This window comes from Pollicipes pollicipes, unplaced genomic scaffold (assembly GCF_011947565.3).
Source record: "Pollicipes pollicipes isolate AB1234 unplaced genomic scaffold, Ppol_2.1 Scaffold_5724;HRSCAF=6776_pilon_pilon_pilon, whole genome shotgun sequence".
In the NCBI taxonomy this organism is placed as follows: domain Eukaryota; kingdom Metazoa; phylum Arthropoda; class Thecostraca; order Pollicipedomorpha; family Pollicipedidae; genus Pollicipes; species Pollicipes pollicipes.
In genome coordinates, this window is record NW_023596746.1 from 22438375 (window position 1) to 22460410 (window position 22036).

Below are 22036 nucleotides of genomic sequence, written 5' to 3' on the forward strand. Positions count from 1 at the left end.
GCGCGGTTAACTCGAAACCTAAACAACGCGCTACGAGTGCGGTTGCGGGAAATCTGAACCTGGTCCTGTGGCACCAATGTCACGTTTGGTCAGAGGGTCGAAGGGTCATGACCAAATCCATCCTTCCGAAGCAAAAGACCGGTGCCTGCCTGTCGACATGCCCGCTGCCAATTGCTGACGTGTGCACTAGAAGAAACAAGTACGATTGACGAAATAATAATTCAGTTGGGGGCAAGCGCGTGACACTTGGAGAGGCCCGCGGACGTTTTTCTCCAATGCATAACATTCGTCACCGCGCGTGACAGGCAGGTGCACCCTATGCCTGCCTGGCCTTTGCACGAACCATTATGAACGATGCTGTATTTTTGTGTAGTTTTGTTATCGTTATATTTGCTTGTGCTTTGGCTATTCCTCATTTTATGTGCATTTTGTGTTGTACTTTGACCACATTGAATATTAACAAGATCGGTATGAGCAAAAGACATTAAGTCTCTGGTTTCTGCCCATTAATAGCTGTTATGCTAGTAACAATCTGCCTTCAACACACCAGAAGGCACTGATTAAGCAACACGATCACATTATCAGTTATATTATCAAATCTGTATAAATATAAGCAAGAAAGATCTTGCGCTGCTGGCTTTTTTGGCATTATGAGTTCTGAGTTCTTATGCCGACCTCCTCCTTACTAGGAAGGTACTGGCTAGGAGCTGTTGTCACGCACACATTGTCTATATATACTGTAAATGATCGACGTTTCGGGCTGTCCTATGATCACTAATGAAGCATGAACGTAACTCGTGGTCAAAGGCACGGCTCGAAACGTCTGGTATTGACAATCAACCCAATGCAACTCCTCACCCCCCCCCCCCCCCCACTGCTCCGCCACCCCTGGAGGCCTACGCTGTACAGCGATTAACTTCATACACAATACGATGTAACAAAAACTTTGAACGATCTGGCGAAAACTTCGATGATAATCCCATCAGAGCAGCGATGATACAGTAAGACGTGGGTAGACACCAGACTTTTGTGGAACAAGAGGCACTTCATGCGATTCGACCATGTGCAGATATATCAACAAAAGAGTAAGTCGCCTTCGATCTTATACAAATACGGCGCAAGAAAACTCGATACACGCTATGGCAATACAAATAATTATTTTGTTTGCGGGGGGAATTGGTTCGGTTAGATGAACACAATTCCGCGTCAGCTGATTATTAGCCTTCTACTCCAAAACATCGAAGAAAAAGGCGCGTAGCAAAGATAAACTACTAATTTAAGAAAAGTTTATTTGGTACTAACATATTTTTTGTCTAACTTAACCAGGAAAGAATGGCAAGGCTGCTCTCCTTGTGCCCATAAGGTAAAACAATGCTGCTCATTCCCATACCTGTGTGCTGTTTGTGGAGTTCTTTAAAATAAGATGCCATCGCTATGATCACCTGACACGCTCCTTCTGTTTAACTTTTAGTTACATTTGTATGATATTTGACGCGGCATGCAGAAACTTATTAGCTTGTAAGGCACGCCTATCAGCGTTCAATAAACTTATCAGCAAGTTGAGTCTAAAGACGGAGCCTGTCGCGCATCTCCAAAGGTCGCGTGATCCTCACAATAACACCTGCGGCTGTAGCTGATGGCCTTATTAGCATCTGAAATGTGGAGCGGAAGATGCCTCACACCTTCGGTCAAATTCGCTGTTCAAATAACCAGTTACGGACCCCCACTGCCACCACCACCACCATCCCCACTCACTCGGAGTTCTGACCCTCCCCCCCCCCCCCGGTCTAGCTCCACCACATACTGCAGCTAACTCGCTATGTCTTATTTGCGTGTTTTCATCTGACCGCGAGATTAAAGCGGCATAAGTCCGAGGAGAAACCGAAATCTCTGGTAGGTTTGGTGAATCCATATTCGGGATCGGTCATATCATTGGTATGTCCCAATGTCCCTACCCCCGCCGAATGACCAAGCCACCACACTACAAACACTAAATAAATTGTCGCCAAATTATGCACACTACCACACTACCAGCCATGGATAATGTGCAAGATTAAGATGAATGTCCAAATATGCGCCCAATCCATTTATATCCACGTCGTGATTTTACGAAAGTATTCCGCCACCGGCCAAACTCCTACGATAACAGTTTCAACAATCGGGTGTCACATTGAATATATTGAAACATTGCAATTTTATCTTATGCCTGTAACAAGAAAAGAATATCATGTTGCTGACATGAAAAAGCTTCTTTTACAAGATAACAACTCACATCTATCCGTAAGGTGAGCGGTTGGCTGCATCAGGCCATGCCGTTACAAATGCTGTGGCGCAACTGAATGCATGACTGTCATTGTGAACGCGTATAAAAATCACCAAATCTGTTAATATTAAACTTGATTTGTATCTTGCAGCTTCCCACTTACCGGTCTGGATCCCTCGCGACTCTAAAGATGATATCTTCATCATCGACTTGCGTTTTCTTGTGTTTTTCCAATCATAATCAACGCATTTAACATATTTCAACCTATGATCCATGTTTACCGACTCAACACAACACCATAGGGCTCACAAGGGAACTTCATAGTCAAGATTCATAGTTAAAGTATTTTATGCATTACTGATGTCCGCAGCAAAGCGCCTACCACAGTTGCCATGGAAACAATAACTGATATTTTGTCTGCCACGCGCTAGATTATATGTCAAAAGCTCCCATTTCCTAATCATTGCCGCCATGTCGCCGCTAGCTCCACGGAAGTGTCATGGCCAGCCCTTGCCGCCAGCTTTTTTTAACCTCAAAAAGCCAAGGTCGCATACAAATTCAATATCGTTAAAAACGTGAGTAATTCCTAGTGCCTTAAATGGGGCACAGAGTTAAAGGAGGCTTATTTTTTGTACTACAGGTGTGATTCTATTTAATGTTGCTTTTGGTACATATTGCCCCGTATTAAATGGCCCGGACCGCGTTGCCTAGCATTGATTCGCCTTGCCTCAGTCGTAGTTTTGTACCCACCACCAATGTTCCGAATTTGTATAGACCTTACAAGCAAGATAATTGCCGGAATGGTATCGTTTCACTGCAGTGCAAGTGTCTTTTACCCCTCTGCTAAAAATGCGGAATACTTTACAGCTGTAGTACAGAATGCAGATTCTGTGCACGATTGTTGGATAATTCATGGAGAAAAGTTGCCAAAGCCCGCAAAATGCAAATATTAACCATATTTCTTAACGCTGAAGAGGTTAACTGGCTACGGACCGCCTGTATGAAACCATTTGTGTTTTTTTCCAGCTTCAGATGAGCAAGCCTACATCCATTTGCCTACCTGGCTTACACTTAACCAAGCACTTACGGCAGTTGCAACACATGGTCTCGGACCATGTGGACCATGGACCGCTTGCGCCCTTCGCTCACACATGGTCTCGCTCTTGAAAGGCAGCCATTCAAGTGACCCACGTCCTAACTCAAGACCCACGCGACTGAGCAGGCGCGCGCACCACCTCTAAGATCCGTCTGGGCGCGCCAACATGCTCTTCCGAAGCGCTGCCGCCCCGCCAGAGGACATCTCCGACCGTGGCTACGACGCGCAAAGCGAGGACGACAGCGAGGAGGAGGCACCGCGACGGCACCAGAAGCGATTCACGCGTCGCGCGCGGCCGCCGCTTGGCCATCCATCCAGCACCGGCTCGCCGCCCGACTCAAGCCAGTCGAGCACCGGCTACGGCTCCAACATCGAGCGCTCCGACAGTGGGCACGCGCTCTTCTACGACGCCGAGCTGAAGGCGTGGCGGCGCAACGAGGCGGCCGTGCGGCGGAGGCGCACGCGCGCGCAGCGACTGGCGGCAGAGGAGCTCACTGACGCCGTGCGTGATTTGCACCGCACGCCCAGCGGCACACCTGCTGTATACGACCGGAAGCGGGGCTGCTGGCGCCGCGACCCCCGCCCCAAAACCGTTAACTATGACGCGCTGACGGCCGCGCAGCAGGAAGCCAAGCAGACGGCCAGCGGCACGGCCATCTACTACGACTCGCGGCGGCTGGAGTGGCGGCGCCGGCGCCGGCACGCCTCGGACGTCCCGGACCCGAGCGCCGCGCAGGTGCTGCTCAAGCGCACCGCTAGCGGCTCGGCCATGATCTACGACGACGTGCGCCAGGTGTGGAAGCGCAAGCTAAAGCGCAGTGCCGGCCGACTCGCGGTACGCGAGCGACGCCGAGCGTAGCGACTGCGCGCTGGTGCAGTCGCACGGCACCTGGTACCTCGAGAAGAAGCGCAAGCACCTGCCAGGACGGCGAGCTGACCAAGCGGCAGATCGAGGCGCGGCGCACCGGCAGCGGCACACCCATCTTCTATGACAACGTGCAGCAGCACTGGGAGCGGCTGTCGGCGCTGCCGGACGACTCGTCCACGAGCGCGACCGGCGGCCGCGGCAGCAGCGGCAGCCCTCGACGTCGCTACAGCCACCGGCACCACCACGGCTACAAGCGCATCTCCTACCTCTACACGAAGAACAAGCTAACTGGCAAGTGGCACAAGAAGAAGATGACGAGCCACGACAAGTACGGCAAGCGTTTGCGAATGCCGGACGGCGGCTATATCTACTTTGACGAGGTGCGTGGCCGCTGGCGCAAGGCGGGCCGCGATGTCGAAGGCGACGGCCGGAGGAAGAAGCTGTCGCTGCTCGCGCGGATACAGGAGTTCTTCTTCGGGGACCCGGACGACGACGACGGCGACTCGGTGACGGACGAGCCGACCGGCCTGGCCATGAGCGAGCTCTCGGCCAGCCCCCGTCGGCGTGACGCTCAGCCGGCCGCCGCTCAGAGTGGCGGCGCGTCAGGCATGAGGCCTGAGACTACGGCGCATCAGCGGCTCGGACTGTGGGGAAGAATCAAGCGATTCTTCCGGTCGATGTGCAGCTGGATGAGGGTGTGTTAGTGGTCGTTGGAGCTATCGTGGGCATAACCATGCGACGGACGCGCAGATTTCGTATTCTATGACGGTATCCAAAGTGAAGTCAAAAACGTGTGCGCTGGTGCATAGTGTGAATCAGTTAATGGAGACCCTGTGTTTTAATGGCATCCATGGTTGTGAGTTTCACAATAGGAAAGCACTAGACTTAGTGTGTACATGTTTGCAGTTGAGTTTGCTATACACGCTGCGATGTATGTGAATGACTGATACAACCCTGGCTGTCTTTTTGCCGAAGGATCGGCGCCGGCGGAAGCTTGCACCATTCCCGGATGCTCCAAGATAGCGGATACTCGGACTTGCGTTAGCGGATCTTGCACTGAGCTTGAACAGAAAACACACGAAAGAGCGACACTGAGCTCAACTCGAATGTTCCGTACCCTCAATGTCAAACAGGATCTCGGGAATTTTCCCCGGCCATCGCAAAGCCAATTACAGACGACAACATCTGAAGCAACAGAATGTTGTTTGGTGTCCTTATGCGATATCAGTTCCCCCGATGTTCTCAACAGACACGATCAACGGCATTATGATCCCCAGGTACGTTGGTGGAACCTGCCATCTTACGCTGAGCACGGAGGGATCTTTCAGGAGGCTCAAACAGCTCTGGCCGTGAAATACTGCACCGGCAGCCGCAGGAGCAAAGCAGAGCATCGCGGGACAACATGAACCCGGCAGCAGGACAGCAAGCCGCCTGCACGGCGAAGACATGTCAATCGAAGTGAAGAGATATGCTTCAGTAACGCAGGCAGGGGTTCGGGAGACACAGCCCCGCCCCCCACCTCCCAGGTTCCGAACGGCCCAAAGGACCCCTCGAGACATACCACCAAGGGTCCGAAAGGCTGTCCGGATGTCGTATTCAGGAGCCCGGCCCGCACGGCCGGGTACTTCACTGCCACCCAGAGGGCTCTGCGCGCTGAACAGTGGCCCCTGGGTCGATAATGGCCTATCTGTCGGTCAGACACCACCAATAACGTACAGCCGGCTGTGTCGGCATGGGCCTGAGGGCCTATTCCCCATGCAGGGTCAAAGCAGGAGCCAGCGATTTATATTGGTCGGGGCCCCAGCGTCTGTTGAACCACACAGCGCCTAACAGGGAGCACCGTGTCGGCAGGGGACAAGAGTCGGCCAGAGGCAGTGTTCGAGGAAGCCCAAAGAGCCTGAATGACCCATTGGGACCGGCGATCAAGAGCCTAACTGGAGGGCCTAAGAGCACGAAGGGCTGGTCAGGTCTTATTCAGGGGGCTCCAGCCTGCGGGTAGGGGCCCTAAGGTGACAGTGAAAGGACCCCTTCGCGCCGATCGGTACCCTTGAGCCGATATGTATATGTCGGCCAGGTACCACCATCGCGGCACAGTCAACTCCGGGTCGATATGGACCTAAGGGCCCACTCCCCAATCAGCTATAAAGCCGGGACCAGCGATTTACACAGGTCGGGGCCCCTGAATCTTCGGGCGGCCCATTAGAAACGTCGATCAACAGCTCGGTTGACGGGCATAAGGGTCCGGGGGCCGGAGGACTGGCTGTAGGTCACATAAAGAATCGGGGCTCATGTCGTCGTGACTTAAAATATCAGCCAGAGGCCCGCTTGCGCCGTTTGAGGACCTCTGAGGCAATGCGAGTGTCTCGGTCGGCCCGAGGCCACGAACATGGCATAGTTGGTCCCTGTTAGTCTGAATCCTGGGGGCCCATTTTCCACGCAGGAGCAAGGCCGGGGGCCACGACTTGCATTGGTCTTCGTCCCTGAAACAGTGGTTGGGGTCCCTGTGTCAGTCAGGGGCCCACAGTGCCTAACGGGAGATCATGTGTCGGTTAGTGTACCAGAGTCGGTCACGGGCTTTTTTGAGGAGGTTCGGGGAGGGATCAAAGGGCCTCTCGGGGTCAAATATCAGGGGCCCGATTGGAAGGGTGAAGGGCCCGAACGGCGGGTGTAGATCACATTAAGAACCCTCGCCCAAAGAGCCGTAATCTCAAACGTCAGTAAGGTCCCTTGTACCGATTGAAGGCCTCTGAGACAGAGCGTTCCTCTACTTCGGCCAGAAATCACCAACACCGAACAGCTGAACCCGTGTCTGTCTGGGGTCTCAGGGGCCCATTTCCCAAGCAGGGACAAGGCCGGGCCCGCGATATGTATTGGTCAGGACCCCTGCAACAATGCGGGGTTTCTGTATCGGTCAGGGGTCCCGTGCCTTACAAGATGGTCTGTGTCAACAAGGGCCCTCCAGCAGTGGAAGGGATATCACAACTTGTAATGAGTGTTCACCTTGAGACAATCGAAGAGTCCTATACCAGTCAGAGCCGCCAGTACCGAGCGGTGGGTCCTCCAATCCAATTCCAGCAGGGGCTCGTTAAGCCGAAATGGAGTTTATGCGCCAATTATTGGACCACCTGCGGGATCAGGGATGCTGTTGCATCAATGAGAGTTTCTGCGTCGATCTAGGTCCAACTGCGCGGGTCAGAAGGCCTTACGCGTCAGGAGGGGACCAATGTGATGTGATGTATCCCTCTCAGGGCCTCCGGATAAACCAGGGGATCCCGCCCCGTGCCGCCAGAATGGCAGCCGGAAGACACCTCGCGGTGGAGCAGCTTAGCCCTTCAGCCCCTGCCTGGAAACAAAAATGTGCTCCTTAGTGTTCAACTTAGAGGCCTCCTTGCCCAGAAAGAAACAAGAGGTCTCGTATCGTTCGTGTAGATAAAAGTGCGTTGAAATGAGTTCAAAAACAAACGAGGCATCCCATTTTTGCCTGCGAATGTTCATTCCTTTGCAAAATCGGTTATGGTAACAAATTGCGTCAAAAGGTTTGAGCCTGCGCGTCCACAATCTCGGAAGTAAGAACAGCGATGGTCTGGTTTGCAGCTGTCGTAAAACCGAAAGACATCGGCCACTGCAAGGAACACCAGGCGCCACGCGCGAGAACGACCGTCGGGAAATAATGCTTCCGGACGTCTCTCAAGATCAATCCGTGCCATTCAAAGATGAGGCTGGGTCTATGTTTTTACAACTTTGAGGTTGTCTTCTGGACAGATGAATGGTTACAGCAACATAAAAGATAAAAGTTCTGCATTTACCCATCCAGTTCTATCACCACATTCCAGCCAGCATCATTTCGCGGTGCCGTAACTGCCAATCTGTTCATAATATCAATCTAAAAATCGCACCGGTGAAACATACGCTCGGACTGCTTTCTTAATGTAGGATTTGACCTCGTAAAGCATTCAAAGGTACTTCTTTCAGATGCGTCATCATTCTCGTCCGCCCGTTTGCCACGGCCTTCCAGTAGCCACGGGGCCGACGTCGCGCGGCCTATGGAGACTGCAAAGGCTGGAGTCGAGTTTTTTTTTTAAATTTGCAAGCGTGCATGTTCAGAACTGCGTACATAATCTGTAACACTAATCGATTCTGATTAGATGTTGAACTTTTCGAACAAAAAAACAGCTTGGCCAAATTAATGTAAATCGTTGGCCCGTTTCGATCTGCGATCTATATTCGCGGCGTCCTCGCTATCTCCGTAGAACCCAAACAGAAATTGTGATGAGGCTTCTGAGTAATGTCTGTTTGGAAAGAATCTACCGCACCATTGTAAAATGGAGTGTGCCGGCGATTTATTCCATGCAGCCGGTCAAAGGCATGATTTCTTCAGTCTATTGGCTTTTAAATTAAGTTAGAATCTATCTCGCAGTGGCTTCTGGCTTATATTCCAGTGATAAAAGGAAAAATTGAGAAATATTAATGAAAACATGCCCGCATAACAAGTGGGTCATATCCGGCGACTTCTGGGGGGAGGGGGAGAGGCTCTTTTTTACTATCAGGGGTTCTTTGTCAACCTTGTGTACCTCCCCCCCCCCCCCACCCCGCCTCCTTGCCAAGGCGCTGGCTGCGCGTCCGTGTAACTGCGTCTAGCATGGAGCTTAATCACGCTACGGGTCTATAGGTTACCTGCAGGAAACTTCTGCGGGTGATAAATTCGATATGGATGCCTACTAACGTCATATAACAATACCCCGAAACATCAAACGTGACATTTACGATAACTCCCGCTTTGCACCACGATCTTGACGCACAAAGGTTCTGGGAGCACGCAGATACGTGCGATATCAGACAGGTTCAGCTTCGGAGGGCACTTCACAGGGATATGATATCAGACTTTTCTTTCATCTCTGGGCAAATAGACTAGATCTGCCCATCAGAAGTCCACAAACAGCGCAAATTACGTCGGTCAGGAATGTGCTTGTCAGGCGAAATATATTAAGAAAAGATCAGACCATGACCTTGCTGTCACGTTTATTTTTGCGCTCGCAGGTAAGTGTACACAATAGAACATTGATCAACGCCCACACACATGACCTCATACTAATCGCATTAGAGTGCATACGATAAGTGTCTAATTACCCACGACGTGCAGCGAGCCTTTCAGGCACTAACATAACCACAGAAAACGATTTACTTTCAAATCAAACCACCACGTGCAACAGCGACTAACTGGAGCAGCCACAGGTACGCACAGAATGAGGCGACTTCTCTTCACAAACGCGAAAACCGAGAGACCTTGCCATGCCTAAATACGGAAGTTGAAATAAATCAAAACGGACAGATAAGGTTCCGAAATCCATTGGCCAGTCCCGTATCAAGTTCCCAGCGCGCGAAGCTACTGCATGTACAGAGAGCACGCACTGACTTGTCATTTGAAGCACGAGGGCGCATGGTAACTTTAATAGACTGGGCACATGGAAACTCCGTCAAAAACTGCACCGGTCTTGATGTTAAAACCTTATGTGCAACAATTCCACCGATTGTGGTGCGAGCAATGCAACAGGAAACATATCCGTCCAGCTGTGTGGTTTCCTTTTCAGTTCGGTAGGGGAGGGGTGGGCTGGAGCCTCTCCTAACCTTAAGAATGAAACAAAATACGGGAAGAAACTCGTTCGTTGGCCTAGCTGTGGAGGTAGGCATCGCCATTTTTGAACGCGCGAAAGCAGAAATACAAGCGCGTGAGATTTTGTTGCCATATTCACGAGTGCATCGGCGCTTTTTACATCACATCAGATTAACTTATACAACCCACCTGCAATACAAACATGAATGTTTCAACCAGTGTTCAGCAGGCACGTGGTCGCATGCGTGCACGTGCTTCAAAGAAATACGGATATTTCTTCGGTGTCGTTTGCTGACACGCTTCGCCTGCGCGTACGCTAACAATTTCCGAACTCATTAGCCTATTTCCAGACCGCGCCTGCAACCGGACCTGAGCGCAGGCGGCGATGCGGCGGGCGGACGGTGTCCTGATGAGCTTCACCTTTATAAAAAAGAAAAACGGGAACGACAAACGCAGGCTGAGCTCCGTCGTTGGAGGTTTTCCCTTACCCACATGTGTGGAGTTGCGGGCCCGAGTCCGACCAAAGAGCTGGCGTTCGGTCATTTCGCGATACGTTCGCAAAGTTATCCCCGGCAAGTTCGCAGAAAAGTTCGCCGAGAGGGGCCGCGACGCTGTTTAGGTAGGAACTTCCACAAGTGCTTAAACGACCGAAACAATATGAGACGGGAGAGAACCGAAAGAAGCGGAGACTGACAGTGTCGCGGTGCAAAATGTGCTACCAAATGTGGTATTAAAGTTTGCGGGTGGAAACTGGTTGCTGCATGTTGTCCATCAGACCTGTGCATGCCGAAGGTACCCAATAAACAGCAACCAAAATGTCAACGAAAACGACAACTTCACGCCATCAAAAGCTTTATTCAGGTGCGATTCCAATTACAAAAAATATGTTTTGCGGCATGCTGACATTATAGCACGCGCTCCGCAACTTAGCATAGACACCTAAGTCCGACTGGAGGAAAACTGTACAATAAACCAATAATCAGGGTACTGATCGACGACGGACGATTTCAGCAGCCCCCACGATCACAGTATAATAGTAGTTGTATTATTTACCTGCAGATACAGCTGTCCTGTTGACACGCCCTAGCTCATCTTGAATGCTTGGCGCAATGGCTGCAAACATCTAGTACGCTACAAGCAGAAGTGTTGCAGCCTAGACGCCGCAGCTCAAAAAGAGTAAATAAATGCAGTGTAACTCAGACTTTCCAGCAGTGCAGTGGTCTCTCAATCTTGGCACACGACATGACCACAGGCCTTGAACTTTTAAAGACAACCCCACAAGAAAGCTTGCAAATATGGCCAGTGCAGTTGGTCCGCGCGGCTTTGCCACACACCCACGGTCCTTCGCCAATTACTTCGCTCAGTGCCTCACAAACGCGTTGCATTCTCCCCTGGCTTTGGTCAAGACATCTACTCCCTATTAACAAACAAAAATCCAGCACCATCAGGTTCACCAGTGCGGTCTCGGAACGTAAGCGCGAGATGCCTCACACCGTCTACCAGAAGACGGCGCCGCCGCCCGCGCCGCCCACCCACTTGTCGCTCTTCTGCTGGGACGTGACGACGCGCGCGCCACTCATCGCCGCAAGCTGCGCCATGTTGGGCGCCACGCCCGGCGGCGGCGGCGGGATGCGCGGCTGCGCGTGCCCGTCGAACCGCGCGCCGGCATTGAATGCACCCTGAGGGCAAGCCGTGCATCAATGACGACAGAGGCAGAGGTACCACGACGGCGTGATACAACGGAGGAGAGAACACGGAGGAGAGAATGGTGCCCTGCATAATGATCACAGGGGCAGACAAGACACGGAGGAGTTTGTAAGCATTCATTGCTGATGCAAGAAAATGGTCAAGTCCGGGAGTGTCCCGGGCCTAAAATCAGACGGGCACAATGATTCCAATGCACGGCTGTATGAACTTCAACACAACAGGCACTGACTGGGTTTAAAAATGGTGGTTGAATTAATTGAATCTAAAAACAGCTGGTGCAGGTCAAGGTAGCACTCGCTGATCGCCACAACGCCACGGTCATCTGCCGAACTCACGGACCACATTTCTCACCCTCCCTCTTTCTCTCCCACCAGGCCGTCCACAGCGCCTCTCTCACCGGCACATGGACCTCCGTGCCAGGTCCCATCTGCACGCCAGGGGGCGGGTACTGGCCAGGTGCCATCACCATTGCCGGCTGCCCAGCCCACTGGGGTGGGCCGGAGCCAGCTGGCAGCGGCTGACCGTAGCTGTAGCCGGCCGGTGGTTGGCCATAGCTGGGGGCGGCCGAGTAGGGTGGCGGTGGTTGACCCCACGCACCACCCTGAGAGGCCACCTGCCCACAGGAACACAAGGTCGGTTCAGGGACTAGGCTGACATGTGGGGGAGGTGGGTTGCCAATGGCAGGGGGGTACAGGGCAGGACAGTGTCACATAAGGATTGCCTGGTAATAATCATTCAACATGATGCACCAGTGCACCCCAGCAAGCCTGAGATCTCACCCTTACATGTCTTTTGACTGCCCTGATATGCAAGCAGAGCCCTAGACTAGCCCAGCACACACCTGCAGTTGTTGTTATTGGGACTTTATAATACACTCAGCAGCTGGGGCTATATGGCATTGCCTGGCTCTCTCCCTTGAAGGGTGGGTGCTGCAGGGAATCAAGCCCTCAACATGTCCATCTCATTTCCCTCCATCTCTCAGATGCAGAGCACATCCCATACACATAAGCACTCCACACACCTGCTGGGGGAATGCAGCGTAGTTCACAGGACTGTAGGCAGGTGGTGCCGTTGGATATGTCCCTGGTGCCTGGACTGGGTACGGACTTCCACCAGGTATGCCTGTGAGCAGCAGTACATACACATTTACTGCAGGGTCATGAATACTTGCAAGAAGGCTTGTAAACTAGTAGCATACTTAAATGGGCACAACTCACTGCCACAATCATATCTAGTTATTACCTTTCTTGTGTGACATCTCAGCTGTAATCTGCAACAAACAGACACACATGAACAAACTGCATGAGGGTCATATCAGCACAGGGATAACAGTTAGCATATCAGGACCAGACCAGGTCCATCACTGCCTCATGCAGTGTCACTGTATCCAGCCATTTGTCACACATCAATACTGTGGAGCATGGTAGACCTGCCAGGGCTTTAACACTAGCCGAGGAGCAGCCAACCCCAATGGGAGTACCAAACTAGGTTTATAGCAGCAACCACAAGGACCATGGGAGATGTTAGCCTTCAGAACACAAGTGAATTTGCCAAGTGATATATCTTAAACATTGCTAGCAGCTCCCACAATGAGGAAGATATGCAAGCCCTTTTCCTTGTAGACCAATAACAGATTGGCAGTCCTTATTCTGAGGGAGGAACTGTGACCATTGTTTCCAAAAACCTGTTCTTAGTTTGACATGAGTAATGGCCATTCTACATATTAAAATGAGGTATGGTCCAGGCAAATAGACACCAAATTGCTAGGGACGTTGCCAACCAAAGGAACACGGTTCTTCTAGATAACGCACTGCTAATGATTAACTCCAATCACTGCACCCGATACTAACTCCACGCCCGCGTGCTGCAGGGTTACGTGCGCTGTTGCCAACCAAAGGAACACGGTTCTTCTAGATAACGCACTGTTAATGATTAACCCCAATCATTGCACCCGATACTAACTCCACGCCCGTGTGCTGCAGGGTTACTTGCGCTGAGACGTTGGCCCCGTCGCAGCGCACCACACGAGATTGCTCTCAGCGGATGCTGTGGGTGCTTATTTATTCCAGTAGAAATAAAACGCCACTCCTGGCTAAATTGCTCAATGCTTCAAACCAATGACGCGTTCGATCTGTCGTCAGCACGTTTGTCAGCACCAATCACGACCTAACATTGATCTACGTCACGCCACGTGATCGCAAGGTAACGCGGCCTTAGACGTCACGCGCTGGCTGATAATGATGCTAGAATTGCATTCGATCTGGCGTCAGCACATTTGTCCACACCAATCACGGTCCACTATTCGCCTACGTCACAGCATTTGATTACAAAGGGCGCGTTCGGCCGTCGGATAATCTCGGAAAATTATCCGGAGTTTCGAAAAATCTTCCGGAATGACGTTCGGCACTGCCGTCACAGAAAATTATCTAATATAATTTTTCGAAGCGAGGGAGAATCGTGGAGAATTTTCGGAACATGGTCAAGACGGAGAATCTGTTTTTGCTATGCATAGCCATAACCATTGGCTGCGGATGGCACATGGGAGACTAATCTGGGGGATAGTTTCCGGACCGCCCGAGTATAAATTGAGAATCTCAGCTGATGATTACCGGCGAGATAAATATTTATTGAATATTTTCCTTTGGCCGAACGCACCCAAAGTCACATTACCTGTGACGTCATGTGTCGGCTTACGGTGATGCCAGGATTTTTTGTCAGCTCGTCAGCATAGAAAGCAATCACTACGCGGTTAGAAAATCCCGCTGACAAAGAAGCGGGAGTTCGATTTGCTAGGTGTTGCGTTCGCGAGTACGTTAGGTGGGGCGGGAGCATCTGTCCCTAGTTGTGGGCAAATGCGACGTAAGATAGCTGTAGAGGGAATTTAAATGCTAAGAGTGGCCATGAACGTGTGAATGACAGGGATGGGTGCGATGTGCGGTGCGTTCCCCAGTAAACGTAAAACGCGATTATTTATAACGCGATAAATGAACTCTTAAAATGAGATAGAAGAAATTAAAACACACTGGAAATTGGAAGAAGCGCTCAACATCCGGATGGGGGTAGATGATGGTAAGGCTGGAACAGAAGACACACTTCCGAACACCACTTTGTAGGTAGTGTGTCCTGGTCGGCCGTAAGCCAGTTGGTGTGTGGTCTGAAGTAAAAGATAGAAGACGAAAAAAAAGTAAGGTTCAAAACTTTCCCGTCAGCCCACACATCGAACGCTCTGTTAGCACGCATAACGTCACGCATTCCAGCTGGCAATCGTGCCGACGACAGATTGAAGTGGGCCTAGCTTTCGTATTGCGTTCCCTAAAAAATAAAATTAAGCAACTGCAATGTCAATGACCAACTACTCTTCAGGCTGACCTTTCGCGGAACTTTCGCAGACTTTCGCGGAACATCTGCACTTATTTGGCAGCTTTGCAGCAATTTTTCCATCCGTGGCGTTTTACTGCTTACCGGAATAAGCACGAATGAATACGTATTTGAGTTGAGGGACTAGACGACCAAAACACCTATTGACTAACGAATGTTCCGAGCCTGTTGTACAAATCGCCACAAAACCACTACCACTCGATACGTCATGTTTAATAACGTCTCCGGCAAGAGATGAATGGCCCTGGTTGGGTTATAGGTCGCCAAAAACGTCTGAAACCACTATAGATTTGTTTGCAAACAGCCCCATGGTCAAGACCGGGACCAATCACGGTAAAACCTTCACCATTCGATGCACCACAGTCGATATTCTTTCCACTCTAGAAGATGAGAAGCTTTGGTCCTGTCAAAGGTCACCAAGAACGTCCCAAGCCGTCAAAATTTCCGGCTCAGCCCATGCTTTTTCGGGCTTCGGGGCTGTTTAGTGATCTTTGACCTGACCCAAGGTCACCATCTTCTGGAGAAGGCAGAATATTGCTTGCAGCGCATCGTCTGGCGAATGTTTTGTGGTGACCGGTTTTATGCAAGCTGGGAGCATAGGATTGTCTGTAAATCTATTTTGTCTTGGTTTGGGACATTTTTGGTCACCTTTTACCGCCATCAAGGCCGCCATCATCTCAAAAGATAGGCTATCAATCAAATGGTGAAGTTTTGGTGTCAATCAGTTTGCGAAGTGTGCGTGCGCATAGAGTTATCAACAGGTTTCGTCGACCGTTTCGGCCCTCCCGTCTCTATCGAGGCCTCCTGACAGTATTTCATTTGGACTTGGCTTATCACCACCCTTGTATTGTGGTCTCCTTGAGAGAGAGGTGTATGTATGTGGGGTTCTGCAAGAGCCAGGCACCGATCTGGAGTCGGGTGGTTGGGTTCCAGCCGGCGGGGGATCAGGCGTATCAGCGCATTTTGGAGCAGGGTGAGCTGGGCCAGGACCGGGGCTACGCATAGGGTATGCTGTAACAGGTGGGGGCAGTTGTGCGGTTGGTAAAAGGCAACGGAGTGAGTGGAAGTATGAGAGATGTGAGTGAGATAAATGCCTGATGCGGCGTCCCAAACTAGATAACTGGTGGGTTATTCAGAGAACCAGAGGACAACAAATGTGAACTTAAGGGGTGAACAAGAAAAATTAACACAGACATTGAACTTGAAAGCAGTAAGTTGCTCTGTGCTTTTTCGTAGATATGCAGAAGTTTACAGGTGCTTCATGCTCTAGCAGTAGCAGTGAATCCTGACTAAGAGACATTCAAAATCCCAGAGACCATTCTGGGGAATTATTATTGTCCTCCATTTGATCTAATGCCATCAGATGCCTTGTGAAGACTGAAAGCACTCTGTCACCTTAGCCTCAGCAGAAATTCTGGCATGTGTAGTGTATAAAGAAATGACTCACATGCTCCAAATTGATTGACTTGTATGGATCTAGTCTTATAGTAGTATGGATCAAGCATCTCTCAAAATCAAGGAGGAAGTAGGATGGAGAATCAAACTGAAATCTGGAAATTACCTGACTGAAAATAGTTCATGATTCACGCAAAACAAACAGATAAACTTTTATGTAAGCAATAATTTGGATTTAGACTCACATACAAGAGTAACCCAGATCATACCAGCCAACTTCTTTAGACCACATGTCACCAGTGATATCAATAAAACAACAAATGTGCATGATTTTCCCCTTTAAAATGGAAAACCAAGATTTCACCAGAAATGACATGGACTGTTTGCCATTAGCAAGACATATAAACTCAACTGAACACAGTATTACCTTATTCTATTATTTTGAGCCACATACTGCAGAGGGCTTTACATTTCATACTTTGCTATAGAGCAGCTGCAGCTGTTCCGTTCTTCCATGCGGGGTTGGTCCTCTGGCTGGCTGCATGCAAATTGACCTTTGAATATCAGCTGACTCATCAGTATACATATTCAAGGAGTCAGGACTTGTGATATTGTCACCAGGTTATAAATCCAGCCTTTTGCCATCTGCTATGGAGGTGTACATGCAGACCTTGTCATGGGGACGGTTTCATATGCATTTGGAAATTTGACAGGAATTGACTGTAAAAAGACAAAGTCAGGATGGCTGTTAGGGTACAGACTTAAATAATGTAACATTGCACACTGAATTTCTTTGACCAGTGTGGTGACTCAAGCAGAGTCAAGGCATGGCCACCAAATATCCTGCTGTGGTGGTCATATGCCCTGGTATGGCTTTAGGGATAAATTCTGCTGCAGGCTGATGCTTAAATAGCTGATTAGAATGGTTTTATGCATATAACATAAATGTATTATTAAGCGACTGCATTGTTGCATGTTCTATATCTGTCAGAAAGGCTGTTCGGGGCAAACATGCCTGCCTGGTCATAATGCTTGGTACTTCCTGCAGAAACCACTCAAAAAGTTGTCTGCATTTTTCACCTGGCATGTGCCCCATCCTTGTAACCTTATGGTTCTGCTGCCAAAATGCTGAATCTTGATTTGAAATGAGGTTGTGATATATAGAATTTTGGCAATGTTTCGGGTAATGATGTTGGGATCAGGATCAAAGCCTTTGCAGAGCAGGACTTTTTACAATGGTCATGACCCAAACATCCACAACTTTCCTGGCATGCCACCCACTACACTGTGTGGCATGGCCACCATGGTATGAGCCTGGCTATTGTGATCACCTGGCAGTTGGTAATCAGTGGGAGTCACTTTGGTGTGGTTTTTGGTCACAATCCTGCATGTGTGTTGTATATTGATCAAAACATCCAGTGCTTGACTGGTGGAATCAAGTGATGTCAAATGGTATGGAGCTATGCAATGTTAAATGTCATGGAGCTATACAATGTCTATGAATTTCCATTGCATCTGATGAATATTCCTGGACTTTTCCCCACTTCTGAAATGCAAGCTATCTGAAACCCCAAACAGGGCATGCCAGGGTCACATGTGACCTTCCTTTTCAGGAGATTTCACCATAGTGCCTCCTTGCCTGGCTGCAATGCAGTAGGGCTGGGATCTGTCCAGCTGGGGTGCCTCTCCCTGGTGCGGTGGAGCCCACTGCCGGCTGGCTGCTGGTGCGCTGAGCACCGGCAGCGCGATGGCGGGCGCCGGCGTGATGGAGGACGGCCTGTGGCGCGAGGCCGTCCACTGGCTGACGCAGTTCGGCGTGCTGCCCGCCGACCACCGCTGCTGCCTGCCCGACAGCAAGCCCATCGACCTGCTGTACACGCTGCGGGATGGCGTGCTGCTCTGCCACCTGCTGCAGAAGATCGATCCCGCGACCATCGACATGAAGGACGTCAGTCTCAACCCGCAGCTGGCGCAGGTGAGCGGCCGCCGCGACTGCTTCCCGGTCGGGTGCCGAGGCGACGCTTCTCTGCCGCTGTGACAGAATGTTTCAGATGACGTGCTAGTGCAGACATCGGGACTGATGTCCTTGCCAGTGGTGTGATCGTTTGCACGGGGTCTCGGCCACTTCAGTCCGGCCGTTGTGAGGCGTTTGTTGCTCCTGAAGAGGGACGCTTTATATGTTAGGATTCGATGCTTCGATGGGACCACTTGATGCATGACGTTCTGCTTCGCATCGCGACAAATGAGACCACCTGTTGCTTGATACAAGCAATTCCCGCATCATTTGATTACACCTCCCAGCTGCGTGCTTGCGCAAAGTTCTGTTTTTGTCCGCACCGGGCCCTCTCTGGCATCAGCTTCTGCCGGGATTGGGGGCTTGAATGCCAGAAGCAGTTATATGGGCAGGACATAGCCTGACATTTTGCATCTATAGGTATCATTCAATGATGGCATGTGATAACTGTTCATGGATGATCCGTTGACCTGCTCGTTACGATGGTCACCACAATGTCGCACCCTCATTACATTGGCTGCACTCCCAAATGCCCTGTGATTAGCATGCGTTCATCACTTGCTCAGGTATTGCTTATTTGTTGAAGCTGCATTCCCGAATGCGCGATCATTGTGGCCCTTGTGTTCAGGTAGACTGCATGCCCGCGGTTTCCCCTTGTGGTCGTGTTACTCACGATCAGCTGGCATGTGTGCTCCGAGGGGTGAATGGAGGTGCGGGCCGCCGGCACGCTGACGCCCGTCTGTCCGTTCCAGTTCCTCTGTGCCAAGAACATTCGGGTGTTCTTGACGATGTGCAGTAAACACTACAACATCCGTGAGGCTGACCTGTTCGACCCGAGCATGCTGTTCGACTACACGGACTTTGGAAGGGTGAGGACACAAAACTGGCATCTGTGTTTGCGGTGGTATGATGCGTTTTGTTACTGAATATTGCAGGTATGGCCAATATTCTGATTGAGAAGTTATAGCTATTGTTTGAAGGTGATTCCCAGCAAAGCAATGGCACTGTGTGGAGTCAGTATGTTTGCTCTGCTTCTCCTGCCATACCGATGAAAACGGTTTGTGCAGTTCATTGGTATCGTTATGCATGCACGAGTTTCAGTACTTGATTACCTCGGTGATCTCACTCGGCTGTTTTTATCGACCTGTAGCCCATCTGTCTCATTTACTGACCCATAACCCATCTGTCTGATTTACTGACCCGTAATCCCTCTGTCTGTTTTACTGGTCTGTAGCCCCTCTATCTGTTTTACTGACCCATAACCCCTCCGCCTGTTTTACCGACCTGTAACCCTTCTGCCTGCTTTACCGACCTGTAACCCCCCCCCCCGTCTGTTTTACCGACATGTGTCCCCTCTGCCTGTTTTACCGACTTGTCTTTCAGCCACGCTTTACGTCATTTGAAATATGTCGTACACATTCTTTAGAGACCACCATTATCCCACGCAATTCGCTTTTCTAGTCCTTTTGAGTCCGTTTTCTATTCACAGGCCGTGACTCGTGATCTGGCTATTATACATCACATGTCCGCTGCGCTCTTGTTACGGCTGGAATGCTTCGGCACACTTTCACGCGTGTCCTTACTTAACATGCGGCAGTGCTCGGCGGTTGAATACGAAATGATGTAATTCCAGGGACCAGCGCGTCATCCGCAGAATCCAGCGTGGCAGTTCCTAAGGGCGATCCAGTGTAATGGTTACCACTCTAAATTCAGTTCTTATCTTTTGGGCGTATGCAAAGAGGCGCCCTGCTGATGGTGTAGCGTGCCGGCTGCAGCCAGCAGACTTCCGCAGGACTGACATATCGCATAACTCCACATGCAGCTGTGTGCATATGGCATGAACTCGGTTGGAGCGGATTGGCAGGGCATATCGCGCATGGTAACCGGACAGCCGGAAGTGCTCCGATGTCCCAGTTTTGTTTCATAACAGACCCACATGCTGTAACTCCCTCTGTAACAGGTCGTACCGGTTCGGCAGAGTGAATGCCGTTTGCCTGTACGTGATTTATGGATGGCCTGTTATCCCAACATGTTGCGTGAACCTAAACCGACACGAATGCGAAGCAGTGTTTAACGGTGCAGTCGACATCACGTCACGAACTGCGACGCCGATGGTGGCGGGGCCGATCTGGCCCCCGGCCTGACGCCGGGCTTGAACCCAAACCAGCGCTCCAAGCTAACGCGCCCCCAGCCGAACAACTCTGCCCCCCCCCCCCCCCCCCACTTCCCCAGATGAGTGTGGTCTGGTTAAGATACACCGTGCCCTCACTGTCGCGGCGGTCGGCGTGTGCCTGACGCCAGCTCTGGCCGCAGGTTCTGCGAACGCTCTCCGTCCTGTCGCGCTCGCCCAAGGCCCTGGCCCGCGGCATCCCGTAAGTGGCTGCGCTCCGCCTGCGCGGCTGGCGCGGAGCGGACTGAAATCAATGAAGTGGCAATAGGCGAACCAATTCTAACCGGCGGCGACATTTTTCGAACCTTGTGTGACGCCTTTTTCCGAGCATTGTAAACAAAGACGACCGGTCGGTGCGTAGGTAGACTGAAGTAAGACGTCCTTGACGTCTTGTGCCAGCCGATGTATCATGCAGAGAATGTACACGTGTGCCATAGTCCTGCAGTGTGGGCGTATCACGCCATCCTCGTGGGGTTTTTCCCTGTAACGCGGCTGTGGTGCTGACTGCTGGCGGGTACTCTGGTAACGCGGCCGGCGCGGGGCGGCTGTTCTCAGGGGGTTCCCGGCGGACGCGGACCAGTCGGCGTTCGAGGAGCCCATCTACCGCCACCTGGACGAGGAGGCCAAGTGAGTGCTTACGCCGCGGTCGCTGCCGTCTTACGCAGGGGTCGGCGCCGCTCCGGCCGTGTGGGCTGGAGCTGCTGTGCTCGACCGGCCGCACCCGTCTGGTCCTGGTCCGTCCCGTCTAACTGTGTTGTGTTCTCTCCTGCGCAGTCACGTGCTGCCATGCCCGACCCCGTCCTGTGGGTCCCGTCCTGCCTGTCCTGTTCCGCCACGTTTTGTCGGCTCATGTCCGGTAAGTGGCAGCGGTCCCGACCTGTGTGAGCAGTGGTCTGGTATCAACCGGCCCTGACGCCCAGCCTGATGTTGTGCGGCGGCTCCGGCCGGCACTGGCGTCGCGGCCGCGCGACTCGCCCTCGGCCCCTCCAATAAAACAAAGTACGATATAATGCACTGCGACAGAAATATTCAGGCATGAAACACGAATGTAAACCAGGCTTATTGAGTACCTACGAGACAGCTTCCCTTGCGATTAACCGGAATTAGTCTTGGAATGTCATTTATCATTGTCAAACGTTTGTCAAAAGACGCTTGCTGGGGACAGTCCGCAGAGATGTGTGCCACGAAGGCAGCAATGCAGCACAACATCTGAGTGGTAATCCATGACCATTGCGGTAGGAGTAGTCATGCTTCTTACGAGTCATGGTCAGTGGTCGTTTGCCACCGGTTCAGGTGCTACTTTCTACCAGTTGTGGCAAGCGCACCACACGTTTTGATCATGGTGTAGCATCAATGTCATATGCCTTGTCTTTCGGCTGAATAAGAAAATGTAATTACAGCACGACGACATATTAGATACGCATATGACTAGCATGGCCTTCTGAGTTTGTGCCATTTTATGCCGGCTTTAACCGTTTGCAATCGGTAAAAGCTAGAAATTGGCGGGAACTGGTGTCAGCCGGCTGAAATTCCA

At 51.1% G+C, this 22036-nt stretch overlaps 3 protein-coding genes across 14 annotated transcripts in view; 2 read left to right on the forward strand and 1 right to left on the reverse strand.

The window, feature by feature from the left end:
- The first annotated feature begins 1866 nt into the window (after positions 1-1866).
- LOC119103612 (uncharacterized) lies at positions 1867-4357 on the forward strand. Its single transcript, XM_037227207.1, has 3 exons — positions 1867-2285; positions 2748-2838; positions 3290-4357. Exon 3 carries the CDS (start codon positions 3526-3528, stop codon positions 4216-4218), a length of 693 nt encoding a protein of 230 aa, XP_037083102.1. The 5' UTR covers positions 1867-2285; positions 2748-2838; positions 3290-3525; the 3' UTR covers positions 4219-4357.
- Positions 4358-10673: 6316 nt separating this feature from the next.
- On the reverse strand, positions 10674-13776 carry LOC119103520 (DAZ-associated protein 2). Of its 7 annotated transcripts, none has more exons than XM_037227095.1 (5): positions 13538-13776; positions 12788-12815; positions 12567-12667; positions 11943-12158; positions 10674-11517 (listed from the first exon to the last, which is right to left on the reverse strand). In XM_037227095.1, exons 2-5 carry the CDS (start codon positions 12801-12803, stop codon positions 11335-11337), a joined length of 516 nt encoding a protein of 171 aa, XP_037082990.1. In that variant the 5' UTR covers positions 12804-12815; positions 13538-13776; the 3' UTR covers positions 10674-11334. The 7 variants fall into 7 exon arrangements, 6 of the variants coding, with proteins under 6 accessions (XP_037082990.1, XP_037082989.1, XP_037082992.1 ...); XM_037227094.1 differs by having other exon boundaries at positions 13508-13776; XM_037227097.1 differs by having other exon boundaries at positions 13712-13771.
- A 1956-nt stretch (positions 13777-15732) lies between these two features.
- The window catches only part of LOC119102506 (protein vav), a 31145-nt gene continuing 24841 nt past the window's right edge, over positions 15733-22036 (forward strand). For 2 of the 6 annotated variants that reach the window (XM_037225883.1, XM_037225886.1), the window contains exons 1-5: positions 15735-15896; positions 17932-18293; positions 19085-19201; positions 20646-20704; positions 21058-21129. In XM_037225883.1, coding sequence (XP_037081778.1) covers positions 18066-18293; positions 19085-19201; positions 20646-20704; positions 21058-21129 — 476 coding nt within the window. In that variant the 5' untranslated portion in view covers positions 15735-15896; positions 17932-18065. Of the gene's footprint in view, positions 15897-17931; positions 18294-19084; positions 19202-20645; positions 20705-21057; positions 21130-22036 lie in introns of all 6 variants that reach the window. The other 4 variants (XM_037225880.1, XM_037225882.1, XM_037225881.1 and 1 more) reach the window with 4 other exon arrangements.